Here is a 16,057-nt window from a genome sequence, read left to right as displayed (position 1 = left end):
GATCTTTCGTTTAAGCACTTGTGTTCACAGTCCTGGGGATACAACATTCCCCAGTAAGTAGCTTTATCAGGCAACTTCAGTCGGGTGTTCTTTACAAATACGTCTATCAGTATAGTTAAGTGATGTGTTTCTCCTACATCCTTGCGTAAAATTCATCTTGTACCATTCTTCTGGTGACGCAGCTGTGAAACCATCAAGACATCCGCACTGGAGATCTCCATCAGTACAAACTCCATAAGGGCCACATGAGCTATATTGGTCACATATGGCCATATTGAGTGTCTTCACTTCATCCCAGCTATTGGTAGAATTATTATTCCATCTCAGAAACTGTAGTTTCCCATCTGCATTCAGTGAAAGTATCAAAATGGAGTCGTTTTTGGCTTCGAATGTGAAATACATCGCATCTGTATCGGAATGAAATATTGGTCTGTATGCCTGGTTATCCATGAGAGCATAACCACCACTGAATTTTTCTCCATCCCAAGGACCCCATCTTGATTGTATTCGCTGATTTTTCTCAAGAAGTAGTTGGGATAACTGACCTGAGTCACCTGAGTCCAACCTGAACAAATAATCACCTGGAGCTGGATCAAAACTTGTCCTCCAGGACCTCATGGATCGGTCGATATCACTTTTCTTCTCCCAGCCGAGCTTCATTCCAGGGAACAATGTGTCAAAAGGGTGGTCAAAGCTTTGCCACAGATACTCTCCAGCAGTCAGATTGCTATAATCTCCATATACGAGATTACCTGAATCCAGGAGCTTTATGGCTGACCTGGGAACAGTCTGATTTGACTTATGAATCCATACCGTTACTCTCATAAAATCTTGGAGAAAAATGTCACCGCCTGTGTCTAGTCCTAGAAATGCACCACAATTAACTAGATTTCTTCTATTGCCAACCCATACAACGGTACCTGGACCTACATCTTTGTACCATAATCCCAGGTACATTTTGCATACAGGTATTGAAAAATAACTAACAAATCCTAATTCAAATCTTTGGCCGGACGAAATTAATTTCATGCCGTTGATCAGTAAATGATTTTGTAATAAAGTATCCTGAGCAGCACCATAACTTGTGAATGAGGCTATGGATATAAGGAGATAACAGATAGCGAATACACTCGAAAGCAAGGAAGACATTGGTGGAAATTAAAGATGAAAGCGCTACAGAAACTCTGAGTTTGAGAGATAATCAAGTGATTCCTCTAGGAAAAGTTTTAACTTATGAAACGTAACTGACATTAACTTCGCTATCCGATATAAATCTATTACAATCTGCTTGGGCAGATGAAACAAAATCTTAAAAAAATTGTCAAACAAGTTGCAATAATTGCCATTGAACCAATTCTCATTACTGGCTTGTTATGTTAAATAAACTCCACAAAATTAAATTTCTAAATTAAACTAATTTAAACATGAAGCCAATAACATCCTTCTCGTTACATATATAGTAGAAGTCACTAAATTTGTTAAATTACATAAATATACACCTTTTAATTTTACTTATTTTCATTATTCCTTAATATTTTTAAAAATCTCCGAAATTTCTTTTTTTTTTGGAAACTTACGTAAATGTACTACAAATAAAAAAATATTTATTATTTATAACAATAACATTTATTTTCACTTTATCACTTTTAATACATTTATAATACACTTTTAATTCATATTATAAAAAATAATTTATTATTTAGATATAATACAAATTTTGTTGATGGATATATATTTATCACGTTTAATACACTTATAATACAATGTGTCAACTTCTTACCAACAAGCATAATATATTTTTAATAGTTATATAAACATATATATGCACTTTTAATATATATTGCAGATTTAACATAGTATTTCAATAAATGGTAATAAATAAAACGTATTGCAAAAATCAGTATTTATTTATTAAAAGGCATTAATCCAAATAATTTTTTTAAAATAAATTTGAGTTGCATAATAATGTATGCGAGCCAGTATTTTATGTATCCGATCTACATATTATGTATCCGAGTTTTAATGTATCTGAGCTACATATTATGTATTCGAGTTAGTATTTAATGTATTTGAGCTACATATTAGTGTATCCGAATCCAAGCCAATATTTAATGTACACGAGCTGCATGTTATGTATCCGAAACAATATTTAATGTATTCGAGGTTCAATTATTGTATCCGATTTTCTAATTTTTAAAAAATTAATGTAATTAGATACTTGTTAAGAATAGATTATAATTTTATATTAAAACCATGAGATTTATATTATTTAATAATCGACAACACTTCATCACAAAAGCTACGTTACTCGAATTCTAGACTACCTGATCATGGTATTAGAATCCAGAGGTATTAATTATTGCTAGCAGTTATATAGCATGATAAAGGTCAAATGAAAGGGTTACCTTTTAAGTTCTAACAAAAATGAAATATTTCCTTAACAAGCTAGTGTGTTGTTTTAATTCACGCATAAGCGATATTAGTTTCTAGTCATCTTAGCCTCCATAGGACAAAACCAGGGTCGTCTTAATCACTATCCCACGAAAAATCGCTTTAGGGTCCATTGATTTTTTTTTTTTTTAAAAAAGTACTTATACATGTTACTAAAAAGAAATTATAAGTACTTTTAAATTAATAAGAGAACGTGTAAAAAGTAAAAAAGAAATGTTGTTAGTTTTTCTACTTTTCTAAAGGAATGAAACATTTTTTTTGAGAATAATTTCATTGGGTAGGAAATTGTGTTTCCTTATTTATCTCTAAGAATTTGATCCTATACTATTATTTACCTTATATTCATCTGCTTTATTATTTTTTTCTCAATATTAAATTATCTCCTACAAAATTTTTTGATTTACTGTTATTTACAAGCTACAAAAGAATAAAAATTGTTTTTGAATGATTATTTCAAAACCTCAAGAAGAACAAACAAACAATCATTATATTGTAAGAATGCATGCAACACTATTTCAATATTGTTATATCACTTTATCAAATTCGTGTCAAATTTTATTATTCTAACTTTATTTTTTAATTATTTTTTCTTTTTAACTTATTATTGTTGATATTCTTAGTTCATAAGTATATACATTCTTGTTTTGAACAGTTTGAAGCATATGAAAATATTTTGGTTTCTTATTTAGTGGTAAAAACTGAAATCACTATATGATGAGATTTTTTTTTTTAAAAAAACATTGTCTCAACAATGGACTTTCTTAACACATAATCGAATAAATATTGATGGTTTATGTTTATTTTTTAATTAAAAGTGTTAAAAAGAAATAATAAAAATAGAAGATAATGATCTACTGAAAATACTTAATCAGATAAAAAGACTTAATCCTTTTCCTAATGCATTTAGTTGAAAGAAGTTTTTCGAAATTAAAATTGATAAAATCCTATCTAAGATCAATAATATACGAGAGAAAAAGAATGGATTAGTTATAGTATCAATCAAAAGGAATTACTAAAATAAATTGACTATAAAATAGTACTTAATGATTTTGCATAGAAAATGCTAGAAAAATACTACTAGATTTTAGATAAAAATATAATAAGATGATTTTTTCATAAACTATCAGGTGTTCATGTTTTGTACCTGAACTATCTCCAATTACGTAGCCAGACACACCTCAAAATTAATGAGTGGGCTGCCATTTTGACAAATTTTATGAGCAAATTAAGTTATCATGAGCGTTTTGGCTATTGTATGCATACACTTGGTCAATTAGCTTCGAGGTGTGTTTTTAAACTAGGACAACAATTGCAACAACACCCTTTGTCCCAAACATTGTTGGCTGGGCTATTTGTTTCACATAAATATTACATCAACTATGGTCAATCAGAAGAAATGTCTACTTCAACGAGATTATCAGCCGTATTTTCTAACAAAGCCATTGAATCAGAAGAAAATGTCATAGAACTTCCCATGATCTGATGAACAATCGGTTGAGATTGAAGAGGCTGAGGAGGTACTTCTAGCACTTCAACTTCACCTTCAAGCATTTCTAATACTCTACTCATCGAAGGGCGTTGTATCGGATTTGTTTGTATGCACCATAACGCAACTAAAGCGAGCTTTCTAGCCATCTTCTTTTCATCATCATTTGCTTCTTCATCCACCACAATCTCCTTCCCCTTGTTGAACTTATCGTAAATATAATAAGGAAAATATTGGCTGGAATTCTCTTCATTTGCAACTTCAGGTCTTTTCAAGTCGAGCATTTCCATGAGCAGCATTCCAAAGCTGTAAACATCAGCTTTGTAAGAGATTTCCCCGATGCTTCTGCTGATCAACTCTGGAGCTACATAGCCAATCGTTCCTCGAGCAGCTGTGAGAGTCACTATGCTATTACCTGGTGGATATAATTTTGCAAGCCCAAAGTCAGAAATCTTTGGAATGAAATTCTCATCCAAAAGAATGTTGTGTGGTTTGATGTCAAAATGCAAAATTTGTACATCACAGCCTCGATGCAAATATCCAGTTCCTCGAGCCACTCCAAGAATAATGTCATACTTCCTCTGCCAACTTAACAGAGGACTTCCTTCTTCACTGATGCTAATATACTTGTCGAGTGATCCATTGGGCATGAAGTCGTATACAAGAGCACGCTTAGTTCCCTCAACACAATATCCCACGAGTCCAACCACATTGACATGATGAATCCTTCCAATGCTAGCTACTTCATTCATAAAATCTTGCCCACCAGATTTAGGCTTGCTTAACATCTTCACTGCCACATCCCTTCCACTTTGAAGCTTTCCTTTGTATACACTGCCATAACCTCCCTCACCTAATTTCTCTTTGAATCCTCTTGTCATTCTCTTTATGTGGGAGTAATTATATCTGATTGGCATGAAATTATTTTGTGATTGTAAAAACCCTTCAATCGTATCATACATCGACAAATGCCTCCTTTTGAATTTGATCACCAGAAATACAACTACAAACGGAAGGCCTATCACAAATTTTATTCCAAAATACGCTGCAAGTTTGAGAAGCCATAATGTTAATTTCCTGCTTGAGCCAATAGATCATAGAGATTGTCTTTTTCTTATGCGGACCGTTCTATTTTTCTCAGAGTTTAGTTAAATTTAACACTTTCTGTCTCATTTGATTGCTATTAATAACTTTACTAACAATAACATATTTCGAGTGGTTCTATTTTCAGAATTTTTATGTTGTGCTCACTGGTGTTAGATTATTTTCACGAGATGGAATGTTAAATTGTGCCCATTCAAATAACATACAGCTTGCTAAAGGGAGCTTACCCATGACATACAGAAGTAGCGACAGAATGGTCCCTGGTTAGATTAAAGCGCAAAAAAATAGAATGAGAGATCAATGGAGAACTTAAAGTATATATAAAAGAGAAATAACAACTACAACACATAAAAGAAATTAAATTATGGTGAGTGAATCCATTGCTTTCCTAATTTCACACGTATCAGAGGATGGAAAACGTTTTTTTTTAATCAAAAAGCAGAACATATATAATTATATTGAAGACGGTCTTACTTATCCAATTTCGTCCATAAATCTGGCGCTTAAATACGAAATACTCAACTATCGACAGACTGATCCCTGGTTAGATTAAAGTGCAAAATATTTAGACTGAGAGATAAATGGAGCATTAAAAGTATATATAGAGAAAAGTTTGAGTACTCACAGAAAAGCTGTTCAATATCACCTACAAAGAGATGTAGAAATAAAATCATAGTGAGTGAATCCATTATTTTCCTAATATCTTAGGATGGAAAAGAATGTTATAAATTAAGAAGCAGAGCATATATTGTTGTGCGGAATTTGAGATAATACGAGAAAATATAAACGCAAAAAACAAGACAACAGTTTACGTGGTTCACCAATAAATTGGCTACGTCCACGGGAAGAGAGGGAGCAGTTTTATTATGGAGAGGCAAAAACAGAATTACAGAATAGGGTTTCCCATAGCGTCTATATATAGTGCTAAGCTACGCCCTAACAGGCTTGGGCCCAACATACAGAATCAACAGAAAATTAAGGGCCCAATACAACAACATTGTATACCGTCGGGCCGGGGGCGTCTCCGCCCCCCCGGACCCCAGGCCAGGGGGCGCGTCGCCCCCCTGGACCCCCCAACTCGCTGACCGGGCAGCGAGACCCCCGTCCTTTCTGTTTGTAGCGGGTCCGATTCAAGGCATTCAACATATATAATTGAAGACCTTACTTTTTTTTTGTGGAGAACTCCACATATAATAACGAAGCTCAAATCCGTAGAGGATTGCTTGATGAAAATCAGAAAGGGAAATGTTGTTCTCTGCATCTTTAATATTAGGCCATGAGGTCAGGCCTATAAATTGTACTCTGCATCCATCATTGACTTCTGATGCATTCGTTTCTCCAATCTTTAAATAAGTGTATCTGCTTAATTTGCAGCCACTAATTTCCACAAATGCGGAATTATTCACAGCAAATGGACAGTTGAACATGAAGATTGGGTCTAAAAATGTTTTAGTATAATCATAACTATAATAATATGAGTCAATGATAGTATAGTACTTGTTGAAGTTAAACTGAGATCTGAAAGAGCATAGATCATCTTGTGTTTGTAAAGTTGGATCTACCAGGCGAATTGTCTTGTTATCATAGTTGATGCCTTGAACGTGCAACTTCACAGAGAATAACCACATAAGTGTTTGGTTACCTTCACAAGTTAATTCATATCCTGGATAACGGCAATCTTTTGGATCAGTGTTTAAGCGAAAAGGGTTGCTTATGTTACGGATATGGCCACAAGCAGAAGGAGGACAGTGGTAGTGTTTGCTTTTCCTAGCATTGCATGTTTGCAGAAAGATGATTAATGCAAAACATTTAAGCAGAATGGTTCCCCTACACATATACATTAGTACTCTCTTGATTCTTTTTCTTTTCTTTCCTACTCTTTCCAAGTGATGAAAAGAATTGAGACTTCAATATTAGTATTATGAATGCAGGTGTGTTTATTGGATACTTGAAGCTGTGTGGACTTTTTCATCACCAATTTACTTCTTTGGGTCCCAACCCAAGCCAATTGAATACTTGTGTTTGGTGCAATTTGATGAAGGCCCCTCAACAGGAAGACTTAGCCGTTTACCTATTTATTACAACCAGTCTCCAGGAATGAGCACTGCAAGTTCATTCCAATCCAAACAATGATATATTTGTTTTTTCTTCTACATAAGTGATAAATTTTAAAATTGATATGCGTAACATGAAAATTTTGTTACCAAATAAGTATAATGAATCGAACTTACCACATATAATTAGTGTTAAATCTTGTACTGTGATTATGATGCCATCAATTAAACAAATAGAAATAAGTGGCCCATTTTCACAATTAGAAATAAGTGGCCCACCTGAACAATTTGAGATTGTGCCATTGATGGATTTTCCTATTGGAAACTTCTATTTTTCATTCACAAATCCATCTTTTTTTATGCTACTAACTCTCAGTTTGGTCCTACTTTTCTTTTATTTTGTTACTAAAAAAATTGAGAGGAAAAAAAATTACGAAACATAAATACAATTCAATGTGGTAATACATAATAGATTAAGAAGGAATCAATAAAAGAAGTGACTTTGATATGAACAATTGAACACTACAGTTCTTATGATTTATCTTATCCAATGTATTAATTCATTATTTGTAAGACCAACTTTTTCTTTATTCTGTTGAATGCCTTGAATCGGACCCGCTACAAACAGAAAGGACGGGGGTCTCGCTGCCCGGTCAGCGAGTCGGGGGGTCCAGGGGGGCGACGCGCCCCCTGGCCTGGGGTCCGGGGGGGCGGAGACGCCCCCGGCCCGACGGTATACAATGTTGTTGTATTGGGCCCTTAATTTTCTGTTGATTCTGTATGTTGGGCCCAAGCCTGTTAGGGCGTAGCTTAGCACTATATATAGACGCTATGGGAAACCCTATTCTGTAATTCTGTTTTTGCCTCTCCATAATAAAACTGCTCCCTCTCTTCCCGTGGACGTAGCCAATTTATTGGTGAACCACGTAAACTGTTGTCTTGTTTTTGTGTTTATATTTTCTCGTATTATCTCAAATTCCGCACAACATATTCAATACGAGGAAATGAAAAGACCAAAAGTTTAAATTTTATTTAGTAGAAATGAAGATGAATGCACAAGATATTCCTTCTGAATCACATCAATAATGACACAGTAATTTAGAAGGATATGGAAAAGGAATGATTGGCCTATTACATTGATGATGAAAAAAGACAAGATTTTGAATTCACAAATTGTATGTAATGAGAAAAAAAGACCTAATTATGCTCTTTATCTTTCACAAAACTTACCCAAAAACAAAAACTGAGATAGTATACAAGAGAAAATTGTGAACCTCTTGTAGTAATATACACACTTTCTGAGGGCGATACCATCAACTACCGGGGATCTATCATGGTAACTGTAACTTGATTGACAGTGCAAGTTTCTTCATAATTAGTCGAATATGAATCAGAATCAACGGGTCTTCTTCCAAGGCAAAATCCTGGGTTTTTAGGCTGAGGAAGTGATGCACTTTCGCTACCTAGCATCAAAACCACAGTGGCCATGTTTGGTCGGTCTTCTGCTTGTTCCTGGACACACAACAGTCCAACCTGTATGCATCTCATTACTTCAGATGGAGAAAAAGATTCTCCAAAAGATGGATCTAGTAGCTCTGAGCCGCTCCCTTCTTTCCAGAGTCTCCACGCCTGCATAGTCGATTACTTTCTTTATCAGAAATTAATCAAATGATGAATGTGTTGCCAATAATGAAGCTAACACATGATCTGTGAACTTACATGTCCAAGAAGGTTGAGTTGGTTATTTTGATAATAGAATCCCCTGTTCTTCTTTCCGGTTACTATTTCTAACACCAAAACCCCAAAGCTGAAAACATCGGACTTAACAGAGAAGAGGCCATCCATTGCATATTCCGGAGACATGTAACCACTACATCAAAACAAAAAAAAAAACAGATTTAGAAACAGCTTTAAAGGTTCTATGAAAAATGTGAAGAAATTATGTCGTGTGCTTACTAGGTTCCAACTACTCTTTTGGTATTTCCTTCAGTCTCATCTCCGCCAAAAATTCTTGCCATGCCAAAATCTGATATTTTGGGGGTCAAATCCTTATCAAGCAGAATATTGCTTGCTTTAAGGTCTCTATGGATAATCCTAAATCTTGAATCTTGATGAAGGTATAGAAGCCCCCGAGCAATCCCACAAATAATATTGAACCGCTTTTGCCAGTCGAGCAGCGAGCTTTTCTGTTTATCTGAGGAGCATATTCAAATGTGAGTCACAAATTATATGAGCATCTAAGTAAATGATGTGAAACACTACTCTCTTGACGATATAATGAAAAAGCCTTACTGAACAAAATTGAATCTAAACTTTTATTCTCCAGGTATTCATAGATCAGCATCTTCTCTTCCATATCAACACAACAGCCAAGAAGCCGGACTAGATTTCTGTGTTGAAGCCTGGCAATCAATCTTAGCTCATTTTTAAATTCCTCTACTCCTTGTCCAGAATTCTTCGAGAGCCTTTTGACTGCTACTTCTTGACCAACCAGCATTGCCTGATCAAAAGATTATATTATTGAGTTTGTCGATAACTTTTTCTTCTTATAATATCACTATGGTTTACATATAACTGAGATTTACCTTGTAAACACAACCAAAGCCACCTTGGCCCAACTTAGTCGCGTCAGAAAAATTTTCTGTTGCCGTAGCTAGGGTACTGTAATCAAACAATGGCAATTCAAACTCTTCCGTGGAAGTTTCACCAGAAAATTCTCTTTTACTTGGAATAATAGTTGCATTCATCAAAAGCTCTTGACTTCGTTCGCTAGTGCCTGGTTTAGGATCATGAGAAACATTCATGAGAAAATGAAGCATTTTATATTAGACAATCTTATTAATCAGGATAGATTCATATAATACCTCTGTTCACGGATTTAGTTCGGATTGAACTTTGATGTTTTCTTCTCTTTGATAAGATGCAAAGGGTTAGTCCAAATAACACAAGAGCTATACCAACTGTAACCCCAGCAGCTATTGCAACTATTTTTGTCTTGCGAGAACTATTTCCAGATCCTTCACCTCCAATTTGCACTGAAATTAAAAAACTTTCGAGTTAATTAATAATGCTTAATTTTATTCAAGAGTTTAGTGCTGCAAGAAGAACACCATCATTTTTTACTGACATAATATATAAACAAATACTCAAACTTGACCTCAGCGCGCAAGTAAGCACTCCAACTTCGAAAGAACATGTCTAGACAGATCTCAACTGACAACTAGACACTCCAACTCATTCCACTGTGTCGCATAGACACACATTCCGACTTGATACATAAATTTTGAAGATGTCTAGAAAATCATTTTGTAAGTTGGAGTATCCAATTGACACAGAGGAAATAAATTGAGGAGTCAAGGTATGTATACTCAAAGTTAAGGTGTTTATTTGCAAGTTGAGGCTAAGTTTTAATGTCGGTTTATGCATGAAAACCTATAGTGTTGTTAAAAATCATTTTCGGTGACACTACCAAAGTTTGAATTGAAAAGACTACAGTCCAATGATGTCAGTAAACATGATCTAATTCACCTAGTTCACAAAGTTATGTCCAAATAACCTATTAACATATCCATGACATTTTCTTGATGAAAAATAATTAGCTTAATATATACTTCTTAATCTCTCTGTACTACTTCAATTAATCTACCACACCAAACCTTACTTTCAAACGTGTATATGACCTTTTCCCCGAAAGTGTCCAATCATTTTTCTTGTATTACATTAGGATAGGAAGCATGTGCTTTTTTTTCTCTAAAAAGGAGAAAAAAAAGGGAAAAAAAGTGGGCCGTGCTGGCCCAATAAAAGTCAAGATCGACGGCCATGTAAGGGCCCATTACACCGACTAGGAAATTGCTTTGTCACCGTTTTTGATTTGCAAAGGAGTATCTCTTTGTGGGACCCATTTATTGTGGGACCAATTTAATGGAAACTAATTTAGAGCTAACTAAGCTTTATTTGAAACTTTATTTCCCACCATAATTAAAAGTTTCCTGTTAAGCATATGCAGATTCAACGAGGAAAGTACAAAAGAAAAAGCAAATGAACATTTTGATAACTTTGCTACCTTTTATTATTATTTGAATCTTAACGTATAGTTACGAGCTGAATTATGACAATAAATCGATAATGTTTGTTCAAATTTATGAATAGGTGATTGAAAAGAAGGTGGAATTAGTTGGCTGATTACTTTTAGAGCCTTGACATACTTTTACTGTGTTAACATATTTTCCAAATACTAATCATCCCTATCAAATCAAATGAGAAAAAGAAAGTCCAAATAGAAAATAGATATAATTAAGTCCCTATTGAAAGCAAATTGTAGATGTGATTGGTAGATATGGTTAGGTTTTTTATACTTTTTCAAAGTGAAATACAGAAAGCATAAAAAAAGAAAAAATTATATTGAAAACGTGCATACCACAAAAGAATACTCATTAGCAGAATAACTTTGAAAAGTAGGTTGTTTATAAGTCCTTTTCAGGATTAAATGCACTCAATAATTGTTATACTAACTTCTTGTTTTTTTTTCAACTAGCAATTATGAATTTTTATTTTTATTTTGAAATCTAGTTGATTATATAGAATATTAGATCGAAAAGTAGGTAACGTGAAAGGGAATTTAAAAAGGGGGGCCAAGGATATTAAAAGACAACTATACGTGTTGTTTAAAGGGAGTAGAGTATTTATTTTCAAAATAAAATCTCTAATTTAATTTCTGCATGTTTGAAAAAATAAAATAGAGAAGAAGAATACAAAAAAGTAGAATATATTTTTATAATTTCATCTATTAGAGACAAACTAGCATGCACAGGGTTAAATTTGCCAACTTTGGAATTCAATCAGAAGAGTGAATTAAAATGATTATAATGTGTAATATCCTTCTTATTAAAATGATAAAACAAATTTAGAATATTATTCTAGGAATATTTAGATCGGATGACATGCAAAACTGGTGGTACTAACAATTTTTGGACAAATAGATTTTTCGACTTGTCCTAAACTTTGAAACTATGAAAATATATTCATACAGAAACAGTATATATAGTGGAATAATGCAGAGGATAGCAAGTGTACAAACGAATGAGATAAATCAACTTCCACAAAAATATATTCGTTGTTTCAATTTATGTGATATAATTTAATTTAAAATAAAGTATAGAAAAAGATATTTGAAACTAAAGATATGACTTCTACAAAAATATTTTCCAGAAATTTCATCACCCTTTCTATTTTACTCTACTTCACTGTGTTGAAATATCATCAAACCTAATAAGTAAATAAAAATTCCAACTAACTCCATTCGTGCAGACTGAGTCGACTCAAATCATCCCAGTAACCCAAAATTTGATCCTACCTTAGAAGTGGATTATCTAACAATCAATTATCAACCCCAATTACTTTAAATTAATTGTACAATTTCTTTTAATACGATTTAATACAACTATTTTTTATCGGTTATTAATCGTTAAAAGTGAAGTTAGTAGAAAATTAGGATGATACCTGCATCAGAAGAAGCCACCCTAACGTAGAGAACTTGGCCACCTTCCGCCACCGCATACTGCCGCATATCAACAAGTTCGGAGCTCCAAATCACACAACCCGACCCGCTTCCGCTAATGTTCGAATTTGTATAGGCCGTGCAAGAACAATTCTTCATACACATAGCTTCACATTCATCCAAATTCATAGTCGTATCCACAAACGAATTCGTCGTATCTGGCAACTTCATGTTCTTCAATATGTTAAATTTATCAGTTTTACAATCCAAATTATGAAAACGAACACAACCATCAGACCCATCTCGCAAATCCCAGGCCACTTGATTTCTAGGCTTGAATCCCACCATACATTTGCAGATTGGTGAAATATTTGTGTCACAAATTCCAGATATCCCACACTCTGTGTATCCGTCACATTGATCTTTTGGAGCATACCAAAATCGATTCCATAGGTTGCTTGTTGGGATCCAAGCGAATCTTTCAAGAAAACCACTGTGACTCACGAACAATCTTGAGTATAAAGTTTTGTTGTGTAGTTTGAACGTATAAGTAATTTCATCGGATTTGAACTGAAATTCGAATGAGATAATATCACTTGCCTTCATTTCCGGTACCCCACTGAATCTAATTCCATTCCAAGCCCCGCTCCGGTAGATAATTTCTTGTTTATTCGTCAAGTAAATTTCCGGGAACCCACTGGTGTTGATCTTGAAAGTGTAATCTCCGGGAGCTGGGTCAATTGCTGATTTCCATGATGTTATGTTTCTATTCATCCCGGATTTTGAATCCCACCCAAGTTTCATCCCAGGTAATAAAGTGTTTGTTGGATAATCAAAGCTCTGCCATAGGTAACTCTGTTCCCTGTCATCGTTTTCCGGTCGAATGACAAAGTTCCCGGAGTCAAGTAGTTGGGCTACAACGTTGGTCGCCGGAGTTTGATCGGAAGACCAAACGGAATTCCCAGTTTGGCCATCGACGAGAAGAAGGGTACCAATTTCTGTGATTTTTAGGACTGATGTTGATGAAGCTGAAAGGGGTTTAGCTCTGTTTGCAACCCAGACAATAGTCCTGTCTTGAATCTCTTTATACCAAATACCGATATACCATTTGTCTGAATTTGCACCGCCTGGAGAGAAAAAGCCTAATTCAAAGAGTTGATCGGAAGATACTAAGGTTTGATCTTTGGTTAAAGACTGTGTTGGGGTGATTGTATCAGTGGGTATAGCAAGAATTGGATGAAGAAATTGAGAAATCAAAATCAAGAACAAGAATTGGTGAAAGTAGTAATCTTTGGTGTTTCTCATTGTGTAATTTAAGAAAAAAATATTTTGTTTTGCTGCAGTGTTGGTGTTTGAGACATTTGTTGGTGTACTTGTTCTCTTGTTTGATAGGAAGAGGGAAGGAAGGAAGATGGTATTTTGGTACACATTCCCCCCTTCTCTCTTTTATGGTTCTTTCTTGGTCTTCTAAAGTCTTCCCTTGAAAATGAAATGTCACAAAAGTTGATTTCAAATTCTATGTAACAAAGTTTGAAGTTAAAATTGGGTATATTATAGTTTGTACTATTCTAAATTACGTTTAAATATTATTTTATTTATTTCAATTTATGTGATAACGTTTAACTGATGTTAAATTTAACTTTACGAAAAAAGAAAGGGATTCTAATACGACTTGTTTGGATGGTTGTTTGTATTGTAGTATATTGTCTTGTTAGTTTAACTTAAAAAAATCTTCATTTTGATTGTAATTTAAATTTTATTATATTGTAATTGTTTCTAACAATGGAAAGTTTCATTTTATGTAATAATCCTTGATCTCGTGTGATTTTTTTTCCTCCTCCATTTTTTTTTACTTATTTAAGTATTTATTAATTTTATTTTATGGTTTATCATACTATTTTTAGGTATGTTCAAATTCTTGATGTCTAATATTTTGTAATAATAATAAAAAATATGAAACGTTATATTTATTACACCAACACTAACATTTTGATTAGTACAATTGGTTTTCTTATAGTAAGGAGTGATTAACGTAAGTCGAACGCCATCAATCAACCGACATGCATATGACTCAACTTAATTTGTGATATCACTTCGATGGATCGTGTCATGTTTTTCGAGTCCAACTTCTCCTTGTCTATGTATATAACAAATACTAGTATTATTGTTATTATTATACAGTGATAGAATTAATATAATCGTCACACAACTTTAATAAATAAACTTCGGTTCAATTATCCTTTACCATTCCATCCTTGATTTACAAATTTGTCAATACTCCTTTATTAATTTAATGTTAGTCTAAGTGATTAGGTTACTTCTATGTGCTTGTCTTTTGGCTGTATTTTCTAATCGTATAAAAGCAAAAAGAATGTGCTACATCTCTAAAAATTACTTCATTTTTCAAATATAAAAAGAAAATATGAATTATTATTATTTTAACATCGATGAGATTAATTGTTAACCATATATCAACAAGTGTTAGTAGTAGTTAAGAGGCCATAAAGAGCTTAATAATCAACTGGGAGCCAAAAGAAGAAATTTAGTACTAATTGGTTGTTGAATGACTTTAAATGTTATTTCCTACTAATAGTTTGATACTTTGCAAAATGGCAACGTTTCTTTCAAAACAGGCCAGAGTGGTAGGTTAAGTTTGAATTAGACGCTATTTATAAAAATAATTAAGCTATCGTTCCACTTGTGAAGTGTTTAATAGTACATAATTAAGACTTTATGTTAATCTAATTATTGCCAATAATTGCAAACTCTACGCACAGTAGCACATTTTTTTGTCTATAATTGGTAGAAGATCAATCTGAAATTTCAATCTTTTACTCTTGTTAAAATACGGTGAGATTCTTTGTCACAAATTTTTTGTTTCTTTAATTAACAAGAAGTCCAGCTAAATGGATGATTTTCGGAACAACAAGAGTCCCAAGCAAATATAATTTAACATAATAATAACTATTTATGTAGTAAAATGTAATTACTTTTTTTTATAATACGATATTATCAAATATATATATATATATATATATAATAAAATGATTTGAAATATGTACATTTATATAAAATTATCCACATGTTATTCTTACACCATTTTGAAGGTAAAAAAATAGAATAGTGGTGCATTTGCATTTTATGCTGGCGAAACCAAAAGTTCGACAAAGAGTATTTCAAATGTAATATTTATACATGAAAAAATAGTTTTTCATTGATGTACCAAATATAATTTTGTACCGATAAAGAATGTTTAGTTAACCATTCTCGATCTATATAACTGTGCCAATAGCTAGGATTAGCGATTACAAAAAAGTCTGGTCATGGTAGAGCTAGAATTTTCACAGAGGGTGTACAGGTGCTAAAATAAATCTGCTTTTCTTAAAAAGTGAAAAAGAAATTGCTACTAGTTAAATTTAAACATACAAACACTTTAAAATTTATGTATTTTTACTCTTTCAATGA

The 16,057-nt window shown here is 33.3% G+C and overlaps 3 protein-coding genes across 5 annotated transcripts; all 3 read right to left on the bottom strand.

Moving 5' to 3' along the window:
• Nucleotides 1-66: 66 nt before the first annotated feature.
• LOC101263183 (G-type lectin S-receptor-like serine/threonine-protein kinase At4g27290) lies at nucleotides 67-957 on the bottom strand. Its single transcript, XM_004233758.3, has one exon. The coding sequence runs from the start codon at nucleotides 955-957 to the stop codon at nucleotides 67-69; it is 891 nt and encodes a 296-aa protein (XP_004233806.3).
• Nucleotides 958-3,760: 2,803 nt separating this feature from the next.
• Nucleotides 3,761-6,966, bottom strand: LOC101263487 (rust resistance kinase Lr10). 3 transcript variants are annotated; one of them, XM_069293708.1, is made up of 6 exons: nucleotides 6,539-6,966; nucleotides 6,207-6,418; nucleotides 5,667-5,687; nucleotides 5,516-5,581; nucleotides 5,269-5,301; nucleotides 3,761-4,982 (listed from the first exon to the last, which is right to left on the bottom strand). In XM_069293708.1, the coding sequence occupies exons 1-6, from the start codon at nucleotides 6,880-6,882 to the stop codon at nucleotides 3,835-3,837; spliced, it is 1,824 nt and encodes a 607-aa protein (XP_069149809.1). In that variant the 5' UTR covers nucleotides 6,883-6,966; the 3' UTR covers nucleotides 3,761-3,834. The 3 variants fall into 3 exon arrangements, with proteins under 3 accessions (XP_069149809.1, XP_019067885.2, XP_025885200.1); XM_019212340.3 differs by having other exon boundaries at nucleotides 6,207-6,966; XM_026029415.2 differs by lacking the exon at nucleotides 6,207-6,418 and having other exon boundaries at nucleotides 6,539-6,950.
• Nucleotides 6,967-8,100: 1,134 nt separating this feature from the next.
• On the bottom strand, nucleotides 8,101-14,117 carry LOC101263787 (receptor-like serine/threonine-protein kinase SD1-8). Its single transcript, XM_010318335.4, has 7 exons — nucleotides 12,595-14,117; nucleotides 9,960-10,130; nucleotides 9,681-9,871; nucleotides 9,388-9,595; nucleotides 9,052-9,289; nucleotides 8,815-8,965; nucleotides 8,101-8,724 (listed from the first exon to the last, which is right to left on the bottom strand). Exons 1-7 carry the CDS (start codon nucleotides 13,895-13,897, stop codon nucleotides 8,413-8,415), a joined length of 2,574 nt encoding a protein of 857 aa, XP_010316637.1. The 5' UTR covers nucleotides 13,898-14,117; the 3' UTR covers nucleotides 8,101-8,412.
• Between the last annotated feature and the right edge of the window lie 1,940 nt (nucleotides 14,118-16,057).

The sequence above is a fragment of the Solanum lycopersicum genome, chromosome 2 (assembly GCF_036512215.1).
Source record: "Solanum lycopersicum chromosome 2, SLM_r2.1".
Classification (NCBI taxonomy): domain Eukaryota; kingdom Viridiplantae; phylum Streptophyta; class Magnoliopsida; order Solanales; family Solanaceae; genus Solanum; species Solanum lycopersicum.
Note: the sequence above shows the minus strand (reverse complement) of the source record. Positions and strands in the feature narration are given on the sequence as shown.